We start from the raw sequence: 19,945 nt of genomic DNA, 5'->3' as shown, positions 1-19,945 counted from the left end.
TCTTTTATGTAGGTTACCGTTGATAAAATTCTATACCAACGAATTTTTACTCTTTTTTTTTTTTTTATTTTTTTTTATTTTTTATAAAGCAAGAATACTTAGGTGATTTTTTAAACTTTTAATTTCAGATCTTAAGAAGTTACAGTGATCTTCTAATTCTTCTATTGCAGCTTGCCTACTTCTATATACGTGATATCTTTCCATCATTGAGCAATAATCTAGTTTCATTAATAATTGTTTTTCTTTAAGATGTTTTATCCTTTCTTGTAAATTATTTAATTCAAGTCTCAAATTATATTCTAAACAATTTAATTCATAGCGATCACGGAAACCAACATTATGTGCGTAATAATTCATCATGAAATTAAACATAAACAGAATGAAACAACAATAAAATAAAATAAATATAATAATAACTATATATATATAATAACCGTTGGCTCTGATACCAACTACGTATACCAGGATATATATATATATATATATATAATAGCTAATATAATAGATATATTAATAGATTATAGAATATATAATAATAAACAAATAAATGAAGTGCAGGAAGTAAAGGCATGAATAAAAGTAAAGATCAAAATAAGATAAACTCAATTTTATTGAAATTAAAAAGCCCGTACTTGACGAGAAGATTTTCTCAGTCATATGATCCTCCTTATTTCGATTACTACGATTACCTTACAGATTATTATATATGTAAAATAAGATAAAATAAAATAATTTTATGTATACAAATCAGCGTATAAGAAGGGGCCAGTGGGATTTGGACGGTAGCTCTAGAATCTAGATCATCCCGCGCAATCGCATCGATTCGCATAAATGTACGTACGAAGAAGAAATCTTCTATCCAAAAAGGAAAAGGCGAGTCATTCTCATCCTGATCCACCGGAGAGACGGAGAAAGGTGGGACCGACGTGACTGCGAGCTCCACTTCTCTGTGTCAAGCTTTGACGTGGCATCTAATTTGTCGTTGCGGTCTGGTATTAGTGCAGCCAACAAAAGAATGACCAAGTTGTAAGATTTGGAGAAAACGAAAAAGCAAACAATTTCCATGATTCAACCAAAACAAGTAATTATGTAAAGAACAAAAAGCTTCTCGGTATGAAATCTCAGAACTTTTCTTTTGTTACAAAGACCAAACAGGAAGAAAACCCATTGAAGTCCAGCACTCATTGTGGCCCGAAACAAGGTAAGAAAAAGCCCATGTGAAGAGAAAATGTGTGACCCCTAATTACATAGTTCCACCCAGATCTGCCTCCTTTCAAAATTTAACTAGCTAACTGCTCGGAGGTTACCCTTTCAGTTACTTCCTCAATCTCTGAAACAGCTCTGACATGGCTGTTTGTTGTCAGACCACTGTCGCTCCCAGAAGCACTGGCATTGTTGATTGCATCATCACTGCCCCCTGTTCTCAAGGAGCCCAGATTAGGGGTATTGGAACCAGAAATGCGCTCCTGTTCCTCCACCGATAGTTTCGGCCTATTTAGGGCATTGCAATGTGGGCAGTAGTAGGTAATGTATGAAAAATCCTCCTTCCTGGCAAGCCCTGTGCATAAACATAAACATCAATTCACTTTCTCCCTGTCACCACATTATGCAGAGAAAAAAGCTAACAGGCTGTTGTAAGTGCATATCGGTGCCGGCGTTCAAGATTGAATTGTACGATACAAGGAGCGTCTATCTGTAAAGAGACATGGGACACAGGCCACTCACCATTGTGCATATGGCAGTTGCCACAAATCAGTGCATAAGATTGCGTTGGATCCTCACCCACAAGCAATGCTGCGATGCGAGCAATCCATCCTCCATCATTTGTGACTGATCCCTGGGTAGAATGATGACTAACTACCAGCTGATTATGCTCGGAAGTCTGTGGGCCCTCGGTTCCCTCGGAACGAGGTGTTTCCTCGTCAGAATGATGCTTTGGAGTGCTACCTGCACTGCCGGATCTGGTTTGCACTTGTTTCCGATTTCGAAGCCCACCAGATTGCGCAAGTTCAACATCATTGCTTTTCCCTGTTGGAGCATTAAGCTTAGACTCATCTCCCACATACAATTTCAGGCCTGAATCTGCACCCAACTTAGATGCAAGGACAGTTGCAGCAGCTGCCTTGGCTGCTGGATCAGAGTCATATCTCTGCACAGAGGAGTTTACATTAAGTAATGTGGTCATAGGTATATAATATCCTCCTTGGAGAAAACAAAAATGAAACCAAAAAGCATTAAATTGACCATATTTGTGGAAAAGGTGAAAGAAATAAATGCTTTTTGTTTCTGGTCATTTTAAACTCTTTACAGATTACTTCTGAGCAGCATTTCACATGAGATTTGCTTCATCAAAATTCAAAAAATGGCCCATCAGACCATTTATCTATTAATACATATGTTATCATTCAAAAAATAGTCAACTGAAGTAACTATGCCTCGCACAGCATCCTGCAATTCCCAAAATTTATAACCTTCACTCTTATAAAACTGACAATTACACCATGAAAAGAAGACAGGTGATATGACCTCAATCCATTGCCTCATACCAAATATTTCTGAGACTCTTGATTTATTCACAACTTCAAATCACAAACTATAGAAAAGACGGTTATGTATCAAGGCTTACTACCCAAGCTCTGCATTTTTTAAATCGAAAGGCCTATAGATCTCAAAAGAATAGTTTCAGGTTAGAAAATTTGATTAAAGCAACACACAACACCATGATAAGCTTCCAATTACAACCTGAATGAGCTGCTGAGTACTGTAATAATTTGTTCTCTCTTTAAGCTCATCAATTTTTGCCTGCCTTTCAGCCCGAAGCCTTTCCAGAGTTTTCTGGTCCTTCCTATCACCTATCCAATCACATGATGGAATATCAAATCATTAATATGCCACTTCTTTTTCCTATAACCACATCATGTACCACCAAAAGGTTAGGATTAAGGTTTTGAGATAGAAACCACCACACTCTCTACAACACCACTAGATTAGAAATTATACTTCCCAGTTTTCTTGCTAGTTTCACTTTCATTCTCCAAAAGAATAAGAACATAAATTTCAATAATGAATGAGTTCATAATAAAAACAAAATCATAATTTCACGATGATGAATGCTCGATGGTAGTGCTTATGTTATGGTGCTTAATAGAAGATGGATGTGCATGAAAGTTGGTTAGCTTTGGGCTCACAATTTATCTAGCGCGTGAGCGCGCGCGCGCGCACGCACACAGAGTCACAAGGGGTGTACATCAAAACAATAATAAGAGTTCAGTAGTAGTAAATAATAACTGAAATAATGTTGAAAATGATAATGAGAAGTGAACTTTGGCAGATATTACATAAATATGCATCAGTCAAAAGAACCACACCCAATACATTGTTTTGAAATGAGTACCAAACAGTACTACTACCAACTAATGAGAGAATAAAATAAAAACTTCAATCTAAAGACTTTTCGAACTAGGAAGTATTAATGACCTTGGTTTCTTAAGTTAATGGCCTGTAATCATTTCTAACTGAAACTTTAAAACCTCTTGAATGGCCAGATGCCGATGCCTCTGGGATGCTGCTTCTGCAAAGGTATCAGCTCCTTTGAAGATATGAAAGAGGAGGAAAAAAATACAATAACCTCTGGACTATGGTTCCAAGAGCAGGCATTTAAACCATAGATCAATAACAGATAAATGAACAAGTATCACATGGCCTAAAAGAACAAGACTATTGGAAGTTGTGTGCCCTTCAGGGCAAGCAAGATGCCCCACATAAATCCTAAATTGGACAGTTTGAAATCATGAATCTCCTGACCACATCAGAAGGTCACTATTGGACTAAGGAAACTAAAAAACCCTATCATTAGTGAAAACGATCCTTAGCTTTTTCCAGTAATTCTTCACCCATTTCGTCCACTTCATGGGTGCCTTTCTCTCCGTGCCACTATTTGACTAAGGTAACTAAAAAATCTATTATTAGTGTCCTTCTCAAGTACCTGATCACCATCTCTATTCACTATTCTAGTTGCCATGCTGAGATAACAGAAAAGGCAAAAGCACTCAGGCATGGGTAAGATAAGCGAGCTGTATCATTTGGTCTGAAAGTCTCTTATAAAGACGAATTAGGGACAGAGGAGAAGTCCCTCATGGCTACAACAAGGCAAGGACTGAACGCAAAATTTTAGCATCATTTACAATGGGCATGGAACAAACAAAAATTTTGAGAAATCAAATTAGACATCAATTTTGAGAAACTTACACATCCTTGTGAAGCTTACGAATGTTGAATAAATAGCAGAAGATAAACCAGGCAAGAGAAACATTGGTAAAACCCGTAACGCTCTCATCTTCCAGTTCAAGTCCACTGATCTTGTTGTCATTATAGCATAACCAACGGCAATAACCTGAAAATTGAAGCTGATTTAAGTGAGACCTTCAAGGGACAAGAAAAAAGGAAAGAAAAGCCAACCACTATCATGTAAGGGGAATTTATGTCATACAACATTATAATCCCATATATAAATAGAGTCACCTCCCCTACCAACTTTCATCACAGATCAGTCACCATCTCAGATTTTTTAACAAGTTAATGGATAAGCACAAAGAGAATAAATTAGTTACATGCATACATACTTTTAAGAATGTCACACTACGTGAGAGTGCATGCGTGTGTATTTGTGTGTGTGTGTAAAAAGAGAGAGAGAGAGAGAGAGAGAGAGAGAGAGAGAGAGAGAGAGAGAGAGAGAGAGGTGGATGGGAGAGGATAAAGATTACCTGGGAAGATAATAGACAACCAAGACGATCATTTAAAAAGACGTTGTAATTTGGAACAGCATGCATGTGATTAGGGACGTACAAATAGTCAACAAGGAATGCTACTGCGATCAAATTATTATAACGTACTATTGAAGGTAATGAAAAAGTGACATATCTACATACATATATTTATTTACCATGTGTACAGGTTCCTAATGTGTTCAGGAATACTTGTATTGATATATTCATGCGCTGTTAGAAATAAATTTCAAAACCATACCCAGCCCTCATAGGCAAGTTATTTTTTTGTAAGTACAAAAAGAAAAATTCCAAACATGGCAATGCGTGAAGGAAACATGAGCAAATGTGAGGAAGATTTTCATCTCTCGAACTGCAAGAAAAAGTACGCACTCGCTATAATAATTCTATGGCAATCGGTTCTGCAATCGTGAATGGCCGCCAATCACAACAAGCAAACTACCACTTCTTCACAGAGTTCTACCCATCAGAACAAAACAAGGGGTACTATTTCCTCTTACAGATAAGAAGTACCTCAAAAATGACAGAGAATATAATAAGATTGCGGGTCATCCGCCTCCAAGACTGCGATCTCCGCTTCATTCTGGCGAGAACAGCGGCTTCTTCCTTAGAAATGTATTGCAGTCTCTTCTCGAAATCATCACCATGTAGTCTAAAGATTCCCTTCCAAACGCGAGAAAGAAATCCCCGCTGCTTCTTCTTCTCATTCCCATCAGTAGTAGTAGTAGTAGTAGTAGCACCACCGGCAGTAGGCTCCTTTTCTCCTTCCCCAATCCCTTTGTCCTCCGCCATTTCCTTCCTACCCTAATATGCATTATAGACACAAATCGCACCCCCGTAAGAGAGAATTTTGACAAAGAGAAGTGAGTTTTAAGCTCCATTATACAGAGACAATCTTTATTTTCACGAGATATAAAATTACCACAATTCCACTGCAAATAAAATCATATTAAAAAAGTACACGTAAGTTCAACCTCAGTAATTTTGAAATTGAAGGTTCAATTGTGATAGATAATCATCGAGCACGTCAGATCACATCAGATCTAGAAAATACCAGAAACTGGTAGAAAATTAAACCTTCGGAATTGATCGCCGATCTAAGAAGCTTCAACTGGTCAATCAAGGAATCTCACTCTCTCGCTTCTTCTCCTTCAGATCTCTCTCTCTCTCTCTCTCTCTCTCTCACACACACACACACAAACACACAAGAGAGGGAAATGATAAAAGCCGGTGAAGGAAGTCCGTGTGGATGACGCAACGCTTTGATCGAGCAAAAGACAGGAATGCGGGGGAGCACGCCGAAAGGGTTTCTACGATGGTGTACGTGAATGTCTACCGAAAGACGAAAAAACTTTTTTTTTCTCTGAAAATCGAGAGCCTTGCCTTTGTATCAAACCTTTGACGAAGAAATTACAACTATCCCGTCAAAAAATAGTTGAATTTCGCACTCAAATTTGCTTTTCCCCAAATCCCCATGTGCGGACACTCCAATTCCCAACCCTTTAGATCCTTCCTTCAGTTTCTTCCAGAATGCTCAGCATATTTTATTGCCGAAACGCGTATAGTGAGAAGTAATAAAGTATAGTTGGACAATTTTAGATAACGGCTGCAATAAATAATGTAAAAGGACCCTGCTAGAAAAGCCACTACCAAACAGGCAAAAAAATAATTTTTTTAATATCCTTAAATAATTTTTTTTAAAAAATAATATTATTTAAAAATAACTTTCTCAATTACAATAAATAAATAAAAAATGAAATCTGCCACCATCGTGGCTTTTCTATGTCTGATAAGCCTTTGTATGTTTATATACGTAATTAATATTAATGTCAGAATCCTAAAATCTACGAAATATATATATTTTCATGTCAACTCTAATACAGAATGGTGAGATCGACAAATGTTCATTAATATTCAACATGGTTCGGGCAAACTCAACACATAAACCTTTTTTTTTTAACTCACACATAATTTATTTTGAAGATTATTTTAATACTCTCAAATTTTAATAAAAATGGATCTATTCGATTAAGTCAACCGTGGATTAAAATGTGAAACTCATAATTAACCCGCATGGTCTGTATACACTCTTTAGGGTATGTTTGGCAAGTAGGTCCATCTTATTTTATTATTAAATTTTTTTTAATTTCATACCTAAAATATAATAAATAATTCAATTTTTTCTAATTTCAATTCAATTTTTTAAAATTCTAAAATAATAATAATATTAAAAAATAATATTTTAAACTCAATCTAAAACAAAAAATTATCATCTCACTATTCAAACCTACCTATTTAAAAGTCTTTACATCATACACCATCTACATGGTATTATTTAATTTGTAATTTTCAAATCTTAAAATTTATCTTTCAAATTATATTATGACACATGAATAGTATACAGTGTAAAAATTTTCAAATAGAATTATTTTAACATTAAAACTTCTAATTATTTTTCTATAAAATTTATTAATTATGATTATAAAGATTAATTTTGTTATATTGTTATAAAGGGTGCTGAATCGATAACTTGGATGAAATTCAACCCTGTCGGTGCAAAATAACCTTGTGAATTCATGAAAAATGCTCGAGAGAAGAAATCTAGAATGCATAACAGCAAATGTCTCGATTTTGCTTAGGTCCTCCGACAAAAACAGCCTGAAGTCTGAACCCTTTCACGTTTCATCCTTGCCACGACGCGTCATTAAATGCCAGCGTAAACTTGCAGCCGACTACGATATATTACAACATTTCAAGGCTAATGACAGACTATTATCGTGAAGGCGTGAACCATAGGTAAATTAGGTGCTTAGTAGCCACGAGTTTGAATGCCTGGAATGATTGCATTGTTCGAGTTGATTTGGCTTTTAAGCTTTTTTGGTTCAAGGAGGCAAAACAGTACTGACCAAGTTATAGCCATTTTGGCAATATCCCTTGTTCCCTTTCTTTCTACTGCATGATTACAAATAGGTTTACGACATAAATCGAAAAAGGGGTAGCAAAGTAAATTGTGCTAATGGCTAAGAGTAAGATCATGGGATGCCAAAATTTGAGAAATATAACTAGCAGTGTAGTCAAATTGGTGTGCCTAGAAACGGCAACTTTCAAGATTAGTCCTTTATCCAAAGGTAAATTATCCACAGCCCTCAAAATTTCTTGGAAGTCCGGACTTGGTTACTAATTTTGGAAACTTCAACTGCGGCGCAAAGCTACGGTGGAGAAACGATATCCCTCTGCTTTTGATGGAACCCAAGAGGAACTGTAATGGGAAGTTTAACTATGGCGGTCTATGCCAGCCACGAGCATGAACTTGGTAAAGCATGAGGCGTCCGTGCTCGGTGCTGTTCCCGTGTCTCCAACTCTAACTTCCTGCAAACAACCATCCCGTATCAGAAACAAAAAATATCGCGACGCAAGAACATGTTGATTCAACTCATTCTTCCCTTTAAAGCAAAATAACACTCATCAGGAACCACACAGATTGTCAGAATGAACTAAAACCTAGAGACAATTATGGGAGATACACCTGGACTCGACTCCCAACAACTCCTAGGACATCGTCCACCCCAAAACGCACAATCAACAAAGTAACATTCTCATAAAGGAAGATTAAATTAACTGATTTAGATTAATTTTTTATTTGATTTTTTGGGCTACAGAAAAAAAGAATTCATTCATTTGTTTAATAATCAGGTTTCCTGGAGCTTGCGAAGACACAGAGCGGCACCTACCATGTGCAGTACGAGGTCTAACAACAATAAAAAATTGATGTATATATTCAAGCCAACTGATGCCATCATTCTTCTTCTGCCCCCCAAGCCAGCATGCTCACTTGAGCATGCTGTTGAGCATGAATTCGTGATTTTACAGTTGATGATAAACCTTTGCTTTCTTAAACCATATGGATTACTCAAATAACTTCTGCCATAAGCAAGATGCGCTCCAGCAATCCCAATAATAATTTCTGCCAGCCCTTTCATTGTTCGCGCTGCTAAATCAAATGACAATGATGATGATAATGACAAATACCAAAACAAAGACAAGGGGAGTGAAGGTTAGGTTAGAAACACAACAACTAACCCAAAAGTGGCACTAAACACCAACGAAGTTTCAGAAGTCCAAAAAGATTGCATGGAAGGTTAGTCAAAAAACTTACCTCCTGGGAAGGGTATATGGAAGTTTGACATCTGTCACAAGCAAATATTGCCCACCACCATTACAATTTCTCAGGGACGGAAGCTATGAGTTGAACTGTAATATGGCCCCCATTTCTCAGAACCATCGACTCACTATGCCTATGCATGAATCAAGCCCAGTGAAGATGACAGTCTCATTGGTCCCTAGTTATCCACTTTTGATAGAGGTCATATGCCATGTCAAACTCCCCAATTTTGCAGTACTTCTTGATAAGTAACTGAAACGGAACGTGATCGATTGGCAGTCCTGTTTTCTGTATCTTGGCAAAAAGCTCTTCAGCCACTTCCACATTGCCTTTCAGACAGTGACCTCTAATAAGTTCAGAGTAAGTTATCATATCAGGTTCACATCCCCATCTCAGCATTTCATCATGTAATTGAAGTGCTAAACGCATGTGGCCCAAGTTACAAGCAGCTCCTATCAACATATTATAAGTAACAACATCAGGATAAAGACCACAAAGAAACATCTTCTTTTTAAGTGAATACGCATTAGCAATGTTCCCTCCTTTTACTTGAGCATGAACCAGTGCATTAAAAGTAAATACATTGGGCAGAACACCAAAAGCCAACATCTGATCTCTGATAGAGAATGCATTACCAAGATCTCCCAGTCTTCCATAACAATCAATTATGACGTTCCATGTGTGAGGCTCAGGCACTATTGAATTTTCTAACATACAAACAAGAAAGTTATGAGCTCTGCCAACATTTCCATAAATGCATAGCCCTTGAATTATAATTTTGTATGAAATTGGGTCAGGAGTAACTCCAAGTCTTGCCATGACACCATGGATGTAGGAAGCCTCTTCAAATTTCCCATCTTTACAAAGACCATTTATGAGTGTATTGTACGTAAAAACATCTGGAAGTAAGCCTCTTTTAAGCATTTCACAGAAGTATCGGTACGCAAGTTTCATTTGTCGACTCAAACAAAATCCATGGATAAGGACATTATATGCAACAACGTCTATTTGGATGCTTTTTCGGACCATCTCATCCCAAAGACTAAGAGCCTGAACCATCTCTCCATTCTTAAAATGAGCATCCATAAGTATAGTCGAGGTAATCAAATCTGGTGATTCCTTGTCCTTTTCTTCCTCTAATATCTCCCCAAGCAGCTTCCATGCTTCCTCCAAAAGACCTTTCTTGCACAATGCATGTATGAGTATGTTAAAAGTAACTCTGTTTGGCCTAATATCACTATTAGCCATAACAGAGAAAATATAGAGAGCTTTATCCACGTTATCACTAAGACAATAACCCTTGATGAAAGTGTTGTATGTTGCACGGTTGGGAGAGGGACCCATTTCTACCATCTCCCTAATAAGCCAATCAGCCCTCTCTAGGTCACTGGTCTTACACAGTCCATTTACAAGATAGTTGTGTGTAAATACATCAGGAACAACACATTTATGTATCATTTTTCTTCGAAGCCATAGAGCTGCTCCCACTTTACCCACTAAACATAAATCCCGAATTACATGTACATGTTTAGCATAATTAACTTCCAAAGTGCATTCTTGAAAGCCTAAATCTGGCAATGATAGGCTCTGCCTGCATAGTTTAAGGTGAGAAACAAAAACATTATATAATCTCAGGGTGCCATATAACAACAATACTACGAATATTCAGACGCTTCAAACATAAATTATCAAAGGCTCTTATCACACAGAGCTATTCTGCTACATCTTTTTTTTTTTGATAAGTTAAATAGGTGCTATTCTGCTACATCTGACAAGCAGTCCTCCACAAAATACATGGTAACCATATTTAAGATCCATCCGACCCAAAAAAGAGTCAACAACCATAATCAACAGTACTCCCAACTACTACAAGCAATTACATCTTTCACAAATTTAGTTGTAAAGGTACTAGATATCTTCAATTGCAGACGGTGGCATTAGAGTTCTGTGAATTTAAGTAAGGATATTCAGCTGCCAATACATATTATTATTGATGATACTGATCACCATATGTTTATGAAAATTCCACCTGTGATTGGTAGCACAACACGTGATGAGAATTTCAAGTCTATCAGATTTTTTTCTTTTTTTTTTGATAATTAATAAGAAATTTGATTACCAAGAATAGGCACAGCCAGACTACACAGGATGGATACAGAGGAAATACCTTTTTTTTTTTTTTTTTTTTGATAAGTTACAAAGGAAATACCTATTACACTCTCGAAAGCAGGAAAACTAAAAGGACTTATCAAAAAAAAAAAAACACCGAAAGCAGGAAAACTAAAAGGGAAATGCTTTGTGTCCCAAGAAAGTCTCCCGACACTTTTTTTTTTTTTTAAATTTTATTTTTACTTAGTGATTAAGGAAGTGTTTTTTAATTATGTTGGGATTTTTTTTTTAATGTTTAAGGTATTAAAAAAATGCAAAAAAAAAAGAATTACACAAATCGGGACCCAAAATCGGTGGCTGTAGTGCCACCCAAACTACAACAGATTCAGTACAAGTCTATCAGATTTTATTGTAACAAATTTCAAACTCCATGGTTTTCTGTAGAAATTGTTGTACTGTGTAAAATTAACACGAAAGCAAGCAACAGTCCTAGACTCATCTTAAACTCTTTCGAGAAAGCTGAAAGAAACTGATAGGGCCTCCAATTTTTCCCCTTCAGTTTCAAAGAGTACAATTATCAAAAGCTGACCTCATCGTTTTCAAACGTTCCAAACTATCCCTTAGCATTGTATCTAACACATTGAAAACTGCATATGGATCTCTTTTATCGTCATAACCCTTTTGCTTTGAATACCAGTGTCGCGCTCTCAGCTGGTAACGTTCATCCATAGTCGCCATGAGATGTTCAAAAGAAGGCGGCGGCGGCAGATCCTCATCCCCGCAAGTCCTTCACATGTATGTTCAATCGAAGAAAACTAATTACACTCACAATTAAAAAGAAAAGAAAAGAAACTAAAACCAGTAAAAAAATACCTATACATATTGTTGATGAATTTCGTATAAATAATCCAATCACATTATGGAAAAAATGAAGAAATGAAAACATGCATTAATACATACAGAATATAGGTATATATAATATATAAACAGATATTATTTAGTTACCTTATCATATACTTGATCTACATAAAGAGACAAGGTCTTAACCGAAAACCAATATGAGATTTTATCTTCGTCTTTCTAATCAGTTTTCTCAGCAACCAAACAGGTCGTGAAGAAGAAGAAGAAGATAGAAGAGAGTAACCTGACATTTGAATCGGATTTAATCGTGGAGCAGAAAATGTTGGCAAAGATCTGAGTAATATCGTGCTTGATGGAGTCTAGGGCTCGATTCAGATATCTAAGAAGAAGAATATGGGACGCAGCTGACGAAGATTCTCCGCAGCCAATTAGTAACTGAGAGACAGACATCCATTTCAATCAATCGGCGACACAACGATAACACGTAAAATCACAATCAGCAACGATTTCGCAAACAAAACAAAAAAAGAAGATAAAGTAGAAATTTAACTCACAGCCATTCGATGCTCTCTCTCTCTCTGTGAGTGTGTCTTCGATTTGTTGCCGCTGCTACTGCGGCTACTGCTCGGTCTCCAAGGCTGCGTCGCAATTGAACCTTGGATTCATAATTTTCATATGGTGGTGAAGTGATGACCCACTGGATTTCGCAGCACTTGGGCCAGTGTTGGCATCAAAGGGCTTGGCCCAACACAGTCTTATAATATTCCAAGAGTGGTAAAAAGATGGAGATAGGAACAATGGATAAAAGTTACAGGAGTGCTTTTTGAAAAACGAAACAAAAATCGTCTACAGAATAAATCTTCTATAGAAGGAACACTTAATAATTAATTAATATTGTTTTGTTTGATTTTCTTGGAATTTTTTTTATAAATATTTATACTTTTATATATGTAATTTTATATACAGTTTCGTGCTTATATAAGAGATACTATATCTAAAAAGAGCAATATTACATACAGTTTCTAAATTAGGGACTGCAATACATGTATAGGCAAATTTATCTTTAAAATTACTGAAATATTTCTCTTAAAATGATATTTTTTTTCTTTAATAAAGGGTCTACATATATAATCCTCACTTGAAAACTACAAATAGAATTTCTCATCTAAAAATTATAAAAACGAAGCTTAAAACTTGACATGATTTGTACCAATATATTTAAAAGTTACAGAAGTGCTTTTTAAAAAACGAAAAACAAAAATCGTCTACAGAAGAAATCTTCTATAGAAGGAACACTTAATAATTAATTAATATTGTTTTGTTTACTTTTCTTGGAATTTTTTTTAAAAAATATTTATATTTTTATATATGTAATTTTATATGCAATTTCGTGCTTATATATGAGATACTATATCTAAAAAGAGCAATGCTATGTATAATCTCCAAATTGAGGACTGCAATATATGTATAGGTAAGTTTATCTTTAAAATTTTTTAAAATTACTAAAATATCTCTCTTAAAATGATGTTTTTTCTTCTTTAATAAAAAAGGTCTACACAATCCCCATCTGAGAACTATAAATAGAATTTCTCATCTAAAAATTATAAAAATGAAGCTTAAAACTTGACATGATCTGTACCAATATATTAGATTTGCTTATTTATAACATTTTCCCCTAATTTTCTTTCTTTTGTTTTGTAGGCTTAAAATTGAATTTTCCGAAAATTAAGAATATTTCACCACGCACGCAACCATATCTTTTCTTTAGACAGGGCAAAACAGCTACAATTGGGAGACGGAGACGGAACCAATCAAAATATAGGATACAAATTACAACGTTGGACGCCGACTGGTATATTAGGGAAGATGTCGTTTTTAGCCAATGTTTTGTTAATCCCACACTGAGTAAATGAAAGGGGTGCACAGACAAGGGAGGCTATAAAGGCAGAAGCAAACACCCAAACAATGCATACCTTTCTCGGCCTTTTGGCTAAGATCAAGTGTAGTATCTGTTCTTATCAGTTTAATATCTGATACGTGGTCCAATGGGCCACACGATATTAAATTAATTTTTCCAAGGGGGAAGGCCCGCCACGGTGGCTTGCTGCTGGGGCCTTCGAGCGTCGCCCATGCGTTGCACTATTGCACGGGCCTGGCGCACCTCACCCAAAACAGTCTTAAAACGGTTCTTTTTGAAGGATAAAGATAACAGAAAACAAAATTTTAAAAGAGGAAGGCTTGCTCCTATTATCCGACGTGCCCCTTTGGTCGCATCCCTCCATAATTGGTTCTTCTTGCAGCAGTGGCTGTATCCTGACTATGGTGCTTGCCACCAGCACCCTTGAACTTAAGTGGTACAACTTGCTCATTGTATGATTTTCCCGGAAAGTTCCTTTTTTCTTTTGGCAGTGATCGTAATTGTGGCAACCAGTACGCCACATACTCGCCTTCAGGATCATATGTCTGTGCCTGCAATTTTTAAAGCATCTTTGGTGATAATTATATGATGATTAAAGTACATCGCTTCCGTCATCTTTTTTTCCAGGACCAATGTTTCTCTGCCTCACTGATTCCACTTGCTTTCAATAGAAATCAAAATGGAGTTGGAAGATGATGTTGCTGATTAGCAGAGTAATTGCAATTCAGGTCTTTTACACATCTTTTCGCTTACCATTGAACACAAACAAGAATATCAAATAGAATATTTTCACCTACTTGCTTTGGGATGCTGAAGTAACGATCTTCTCTAGGATCGTTCCCAACTCCTAAACAAGAAGAACAAAGAATGAGGAATGGCGTAAAAGGTCTCCTTTACTTCGGGAACAAATAATGAAGATTATTGCAATTTTGATATTACATTCACCAGTACAAGAGTAATGTTACTAACACTACCATCGTACCATTGCCAATGTCGCAGGCATCTATTGGAGATTATAGTTTTATTTTTGAATTTCAAAATTTTTGTGGCTAATGCATGTCTGCTATATTAGCTATGTTGTGTGGGTAATACGTTGGTGGTGATACGAGGAAGAATAAGGTTGTTTAGTTTCTTATTGACTTCTGTCTCCTTCGAAGTATAGTAAACAGATAAAGGTTTCCATCGGTTTACAATCGAACAATATAATACTTTCCCGAAAAAATATTATATCTTCCAACACTTTTTACCCAACTTTCTTGTCAAGATCTATGAAGACGAAATTTACCTGCGCCATATGTCCAGTTCCCGTAATTGGAACATGGGTCAAAATCCAATAGGCACGTCTCAAACCACTCAGCTCCCATACGCCAGTCAATACCCATATCTCGAACAAGAAAGGAGCAAACTATCTGTAGAAATAGCATTGCTTGTTGGTAATTTAGTATAGTCTTAATTAATATTGTGATTTGACAAGCAGTCTTTAGCCATTCTTGAGACTTACCTGCCGTCCTCGGTTTGACATAAATCCAGTGGTTGATAGTTCTTTCATGTTTGCATCAATGAGAGGGTACCTGGAAGTTCAGCAACCTCTATTATGTAAATCATGTAGCAGGACAATCTTAATTGACTTCTGGAAAAGTAATTTCAATACATATTTTGGTTCACAGGGCATTTGATCAGCCAGTTTCATGTACTGGGAAACAGAAGAAAGAAAGAAAGAAAAAGGTTGACTAAAGAAAAAAGGTCTAAATCGATGGTTCCATTCGGATAATAAAGGGCTGAAGTAACACCTATAATCAAAATGAAAAAGAGAATCCACAGTACAGGTGATAAAATCACGAACACAGAGTCATCATCAAATATTTATAAATACCGTGTAACAATAGTATCAATAAAATCCAACTTTTCGGTCAGTAAACAACAATGAAGCAGGATCACTACTAATGCTGCAGATATCAAAACCATATCCATTCATTTCCATGTGACCCTGCACCCAGGGGCAGAACTACGCTTTGCATTTTGGGGCAAAAATATTTAAAACTTCTCTATAGTATATATTTGTAGGAACTAGTACCCCTACAGTTGATTTATTTCCCTCATTGGTTATTGACAAACAGGTTGGCACTTCAACTCACTCTGTTCAACTCACTCTGTGCTTATATATTTATGTAGATTCCTCACTCCAAACAAAATAAAAATCTAGTTTCCATCCCTGCATGCACCTATAAAACAAGATGGCAACTGAGACATTTGTTGAAATAACAATGTACCCAGTACGGCCGTTTCTCCAGGACTCAAACAGATTCTTGTCTTGGCTCCATCTGCGCTCCACTTTTCTTGGACCACCTTAGAAAAGAGAACTTCATGAGACTACATATTAAAAAAATGTAACCTGAAAAAACTCCAGTGTAATGCTTAAATTAATGTATTAAAAGTCTCAGTCACTAACTCTCATGCACTTCATTATGTTATATGTTATCCAGAAACAGATCGATTATAACACATCAGGTTTGAATTTTGATGATCTAAAAACTGATAAAACCCCAGGTGAATTTAATATGTCAAATCTTTACCTATATGGAAGAGGGAATTCCCGTATTTGACTGATAGAAACCTGAAGTAATCTCTCCATATCAATTCGAACAAAACCCTGTTGTGTTAAATATTGATTCAGGGAAATAAAGGGAATAAAACATCTGATAAAGCTCAAATCAGCTCAAAGATTGTTTGTAATTAAGAATTTCCAATACAGTACTTCCATAAATAATGCTACAAACTAATATTTCTCTAGGCACCAACAATTGATTAGAGAAATAGGCATGTGTGTGCTGGGGTGTGTAGAAGAATAGAGAGATAGTGGAGGGAGGAGAGCCACTATGGGAAAAAGTAAGAATACGAAATGGAAATAAAATATAGAAAGTGAAAAGAAAATTGGGTAATGTTGGTAGAGGAAAGAAGTTATGATGAATTCATCTCATTGCAAATTATATTTTTTACCTCCTCATCCAAATGTGACTTTTTGTTAGACAATAATAAAGGAAAGGGTCATGTAAAGAACTTTTGGGACGAAATATTGTGATGTAAACCTGTCCTGGGGTTTGCTCAAACATTGGTGCATCCACATAAGTAAATCAAAATCAGTCCCCATACAACATAAGAAAAGAACCTTAATATTCTTCATCTATATTTGGCTCATTCACCCGCAACTTAGGAAATCATGAATTCAATAGAAAAAAAAAATAGAGATAAAATCAAAACACTGCCAATAGATTTATCTTGAGAAAAAAGAATATACCAGTATGTGGAATTATTGGCTTGCCTTTCCTTTTCATATCTCTTCACCTATAAAAATATAAATCGGTCTCAGCCCTTCAAAATATTTTATATCTAGGAGTACACAAAAAGCAAAAATTTACAAAATTTTCAACCTCTGCATGTATGAAGCGAGGAGAGAGGCTTCCTGAAGCAAGCCATGGAGAAAGTTTTGTTGAATAGTCCGGTCCTAACATCCCATTCCGGGTCTCTTTGTATATCTTTAGCAAGTCCTACAAAAGCAGGAAAGTATGTATAATTTACATAACCACTTAATTGGTGCTATAATTAATTTATTATACCTTTAAGCATCATATATTTTCTACTCTTAAGTCTATGGTTAAAGTAGCTCCATCAAAAATCAAATCTTTGTAACTACATGGTTTATTTTGAAACTGATAATCTCTGCATCTCATCCCAAGGAATTGCATCCCTTCAAAATCTTTTACTACCAAATGCACAAACCCACCATCGCAACTCAGGTCATAAAAGGAAAGTTAGAACCAGATGAGACAATAAATCTGAAGCCAACAACTCTAATGTCACCATACTTCAAGATTTATTTATTTTGTCTGTAGTAACGCATCTAAGATCTCATAGTTTCATTCCTGTTGCAGTGTATAGCCAACAACCTTGCTGTAAAAAACAAGCAGAGACAGAGGGACGATTCTGAGAGATTTTCCCTTACCTTTTTCCAGAAATACTCGTTTACCCTGCCCAGTGCAGCACTTTCACCACCAACAAACTTCATTCCTCTGTTAACCTGTATTAAGAGGAAAAGATATGCACTAGAAGTTAGGAATTGTTAGATTATGATGGAAGTATGTATCTCAAATTTCTTATCAGAGTGAAACTTGATCTACATCTGTAGAGTCTATATGCCAGTGTGAAGAAGCCCACATTTTGTGACTGGAAGCCAAGCTGATCGATTGAAGGAACATATCCCCATTCGCTGACACTTGGTGGCGGCCCAAGAGATGCTGGAGTTTTGATACATCCCCGGATAGTGCATTTAGCTTCAACAGACTGCAAAGAGTTTTATTAAGTCAACAAATATAGCTAGCACATAGAAAAAGCTTCCCACTCGGCATGATGTCATGTGATGATCTCAAAACTAATATTAAGAATCTTCATGCCTTGCGAAACTGAGTATAAACATCCGGTAAACTGCCGGCATCGTAAGGAAGGTCATCAATGTGGTACATAGTAGTGCCCCAAATAAGCTGTAACTTCGGATTGTGAGCATTACTCGACTCCGAAGATGGTTCTGGCATCACTCGTTGCAGACCTTTGCTGACCAATCTTTCGATGTTCAACTCCTCACTGCAGGTCTCTTTTTGGGCATACACCTGACTAGAACAGATTAGACACACACATTCCACCTTCAATAATAACTCAGAATAGCGAGTTACACTAACTAAACAGATAGGTATGGTGGGAATCACTTAACTGTGTGAGCTCCATAAGCTTTGGCGAGAGAAGGGAGAATTTCCTCGGGTTTACCGTGTTGAACAAGCAAATTAAGGCCTCGCTTTATCAAATTCTTTTTCAGGTCAGCCAAACATTCAATAAGAAATTGTGCTCTCAACGCTGCCAAGCAATCATTCTTCCAAGTTATATATATGGGATGACTTAAGTTTTAAAGGCGTGTGCAATAACATCCATAAATTTTAACACCAATAACTAAGAAACATACCGCCGGTTTTAGGGAATCCGAAGTAGTACGTGGTGCCGAAAAGCCGAGGATCGACGCAATACACCGGTAATACCATCTGGGACGAAACCCATGCCTCATACAAAGCCTCGTTATCCAACACTCTCAGATCGTTCCTGAACCAAACTATGGCGGTCCCCCCTCCTAGGCCGATTCTCGAAGACGATGAAGAGTACATTTGAAAGGCTTGGTCGGCAATGCGGTCCATATCGTCGGAGTCTAGTCCCGGAACCTGTTGGATTGTTGCAGAAGCCGACGATCTCGATTCAGGTTTCGAGATAGAATTCATGGTCTGGAAGAGATTAGCGAGCTGATTTGAGTTCTTGAGTAACAAACTTGGTCTCGACGGGAAAAGTTTTGTCAGGGAAAGAGATGAAACTGAGGAACAGACAGTTGCCATGTATACATACGTATGTTTAAGATTGGATTTTGTAGAGAGAGAGAGAGAGAGAGAGATTAGCAGTTGACAAACTGGCACGTGTTCAAGGGGGTTTGTATGACGTGGCTCAATGGTAGCCTATGGAGAGGTGATGTAATACATGGACGGGGAACTCCTTAAACTGTGTATGAAGGAAGGCCACACGGTTCTGGTTTCCGTTTAGAGTATACGAGTGCGTATTTCTGTAATCGACGACTGTCGTAGAGGTGACAAATATTTTCGAAACGAATTATTTGTGCAAATCCGGAATACGTAAGTCTCGTGTAAACCATTTTTTTTAAAAAAAAAAAACCCCACTAAAATATCAATTTTTCAATGTTGAGCACTTTTTCTAAAAGTTCATTTACATGATCTGAACATGCATGTCCTGGATTTATATTACCATTGAACCATCTCATCTTTTGCACAGACTACGAAAGGGGTAGCGATCAGCACGTACAAAACATTTTACCTCCGTTCTGGTTCTGATTCATCAGGCAACCCTCTTAACTTCATTTTCAAGAGATTATGAAGGTTTTCATTTCTAAAGAAACTCTGAGCTTTCATGAGATTTTCCTAATAAATATCGCTTATCAAGCGGGGGGTTGTGTGTGTGCGTGCGTGTGTGTGTGTGTGTGGAGGGGAATGGGATGGTGACTAGCAAATG

General features: G+C 36.7%; 3 protein-coding genes and 1 non-coding gene across 11 annotated transcripts; 1 reads left to right on the top strand and 3 right to left on the bottom strand.

Annotated features, from left to right (window-relative positions):
• Positions 1-1,064: 1,064 nt before the first annotated feature.
• Positions 1,065-6,365, bottom strand: LOC122315933 (uncharacterized protein At2g24330). Of its 3 annotated transcripts, none has more exons than XM_043132289.1 (6): positions 5,759-6,365; positions 5,298-5,588; positions 4,249-4,393; positions 2,743-2,852; positions 1,726-2,149; positions 1,065-1,558 (listed from the first exon to the last, which is right to left on the bottom strand). In XM_043132289.1, exons 2-6 carry the CDS (start codon positions 5,574-5,576, stop codon positions 1,281-1,283), a joined length of 1,236 nt encoding a protein of 411 aa, XP_042988223.1. In that variant the 5' UTR covers positions 5,577-5,588; positions 5,759-6,365; the 3' UTR covers positions 1,065-1,280. The 3 variants fall into 3 exon arrangements, with proteins under 3 accessions (XP_042988223.1, XP_042988222.1, XP_042988221.1); XM_043132288.1 differs by having other exon boundaries at positions 5,839-6,365; XM_043132287.1 differs by having other exon boundaries at positions 5,862-6,365.
• A 1,321-nt stretch (positions 6,366-7,686) lies between these two features.
• On the bottom strand, positions 7,687-13,046 carry LOC122317084 (pentatricopeptide repeat-containing protein At5g24830). Of its 2 annotated transcripts, XM_043133995.1 has the most exons (6): positions 12,471-13,046; positions 12,200-12,351; positions 11,645-11,842; positions 8,941-10,537; positions 8,516-8,772; positions 7,687-8,153 (listed from the first exon to the last, which is right to left on the bottom strand). In XM_043133995.1, exons 1-4 carry the CDS (start codon positions 12,474-12,476, stop codon positions 9,115-9,117), a joined length of 1,779 nt encoding a protein of 592 aa, XP_042989929.1. In that variant the 5' UTR covers positions 12,477-13,046; the 3' UTR covers positions 7,687-8,153; positions 8,516-8,772; positions 8,941-9,114. The 2 variants fall into 2 exon arrangements, with proteins under 2 accessions (XP_042989929.1, XP_042989930.1); XM_043133996.1 differs by lacking the exon at positions 8,516-8,772.
• Positions 13,047-13,720: 674 nt separating this feature from the next.
• LOC122317083 (cryptochrome DASH, chloroplastic/mitochondrial-like) lies at positions 13,721-19,571 on the bottom strand. Of its 5 annotated transcripts, none has more exons than XM_043133991.1 (13): positions 18,843-19,568; positions 18,597-18,736; positions 18,283-18,495; positions 18,047-18,172; positions 17,835-17,909; positions 17,263-17,379; positions 17,130-17,176; positions 16,408-16,448; positions 16,057-16,180; positions 15,336-15,405; positions 15,120-15,243; positions 14,632-14,681; positions 13,721-14,385 (listed from the first exon to the last, which is right to left on the bottom strand). In XM_043133991.1, exons 1-13 carry the CDS (start codon positions 19,258-19,260, stop codon positions 14,164-14,166), a joined length of 1,767 nt encoding a protein of 588 aa, XP_042989925.1. In that variant the 5' UTR covers positions 19,261-19,568; the 3' UTR covers positions 13,721-14,163. The 5 variants fall into 5 exon arrangements, with proteins under 5 accessions (XP_042989925.1, XP_042989924.1, XP_042989927.1 ...); XM_043133990.1 differs by having other exon boundaries at positions 16,408-16,484; positions 18,843-19,563; XM_043133993.1 differs by having other exon boundaries at positions 16,105-16,180; positions 18,843-19,553.
• On the top strand, positions 13,886-14,082 carry LOC122317649. Its single transcript, XR_006244572.1, has one exon. It is a non-coding gene; the product is annotated as a U2 spliceosomal RNA (small nuclear RNA).
• Positions 19,572-19,945: the final 374 nt, after the last annotated feature.

This window comes from Carya illinoinensis, chromosome 7 (assembly GCF_018687715.1).
Source record: "Carya illinoinensis cultivar Pawnee chromosome 7, C.illinoinensisPawnee_v1, whole genome shotgun sequence".
NCBI classification, from domain to species: Eukaryota; Viridiplantae; Streptophyta; class Magnoliopsida; order Fagales; family Juglandaceae; genus Carya; species Carya illinoinensis.
The sequence above is the reverse complement of the archived record's forward strand: the minus strand, read 5'-3'. Positions and strand labels throughout refer to the sequence as shown.

What these genes read in the sequence shown, in the direction of transcription:
- LOC122315933 (XM_043132289.1), bottom strand. Translation starts at nt 5,576, where the DNA reads ATGGCGGAGGACAAAGGGATTGGGGAAGGAGAAAAGGAGCCTACTGCC. An exon ending in TATTCTCTGTCATTTTTGAG is followed by an intron (nt 4,394 to 5,297) that starts GTACTTCTTATC and finishes TTCAATTTTCAG; the next exon opens with GTTATTGCCGTTGGTTATGC. An exon ending in CGTAAGCTTCACAAGGATGT is followed by an intron (nt 2,853 to 4,248) that starts GTAAGTTTCTCA and finishes GTGATTGGATAG; the next exon opens with GTGATAGGAAGGACCAGAAA.
- LOC122317084 (XM_043133995.1), bottom strand. An exon ending in AAATCCGATTCAAATGTCAG is followed by an intron (nt 11,843 to 12,199) that starts GTTACTCTCTTC and finishes ATACATGTGAAG; the next exon opens with GACTTGCGGGGATGAGGATC. An exon ending in GAACGTTTGAAAACGATGAG is followed by an intron (nt 10,538 to 11,644) that starts GTCAGCTTTTGA and finishes TAAACTATGCAG; the next exon opens with GCAGAGCCTATCATTGCCAG.
- LOC122317083 (XM_043133990.1), bottom strand. Translation starts at nt 19,260, where the DNA reads ATGGCAACTGTCTGTTCCTCAGTTTCATCTCTTTCCCTGACAAAACTT. An exon ending in TTGGCTTCCAGTCACAAAAT is followed by an intron (nt 17,910 to 18,046) that starts GTGGGCTTCTTC and finishes CTCTTAATACAG; the next exon opens with GTTAACAGAGGAATGAAGTT. An exon ending in GCCAATAATTCCACATACTG is followed by an intron (nt 16,485 to 17,129) that starts GTATATTCTTTT and finishes TTAACACAACAG; the next exon opens with GGTTTTGTTCGAATTGATAT.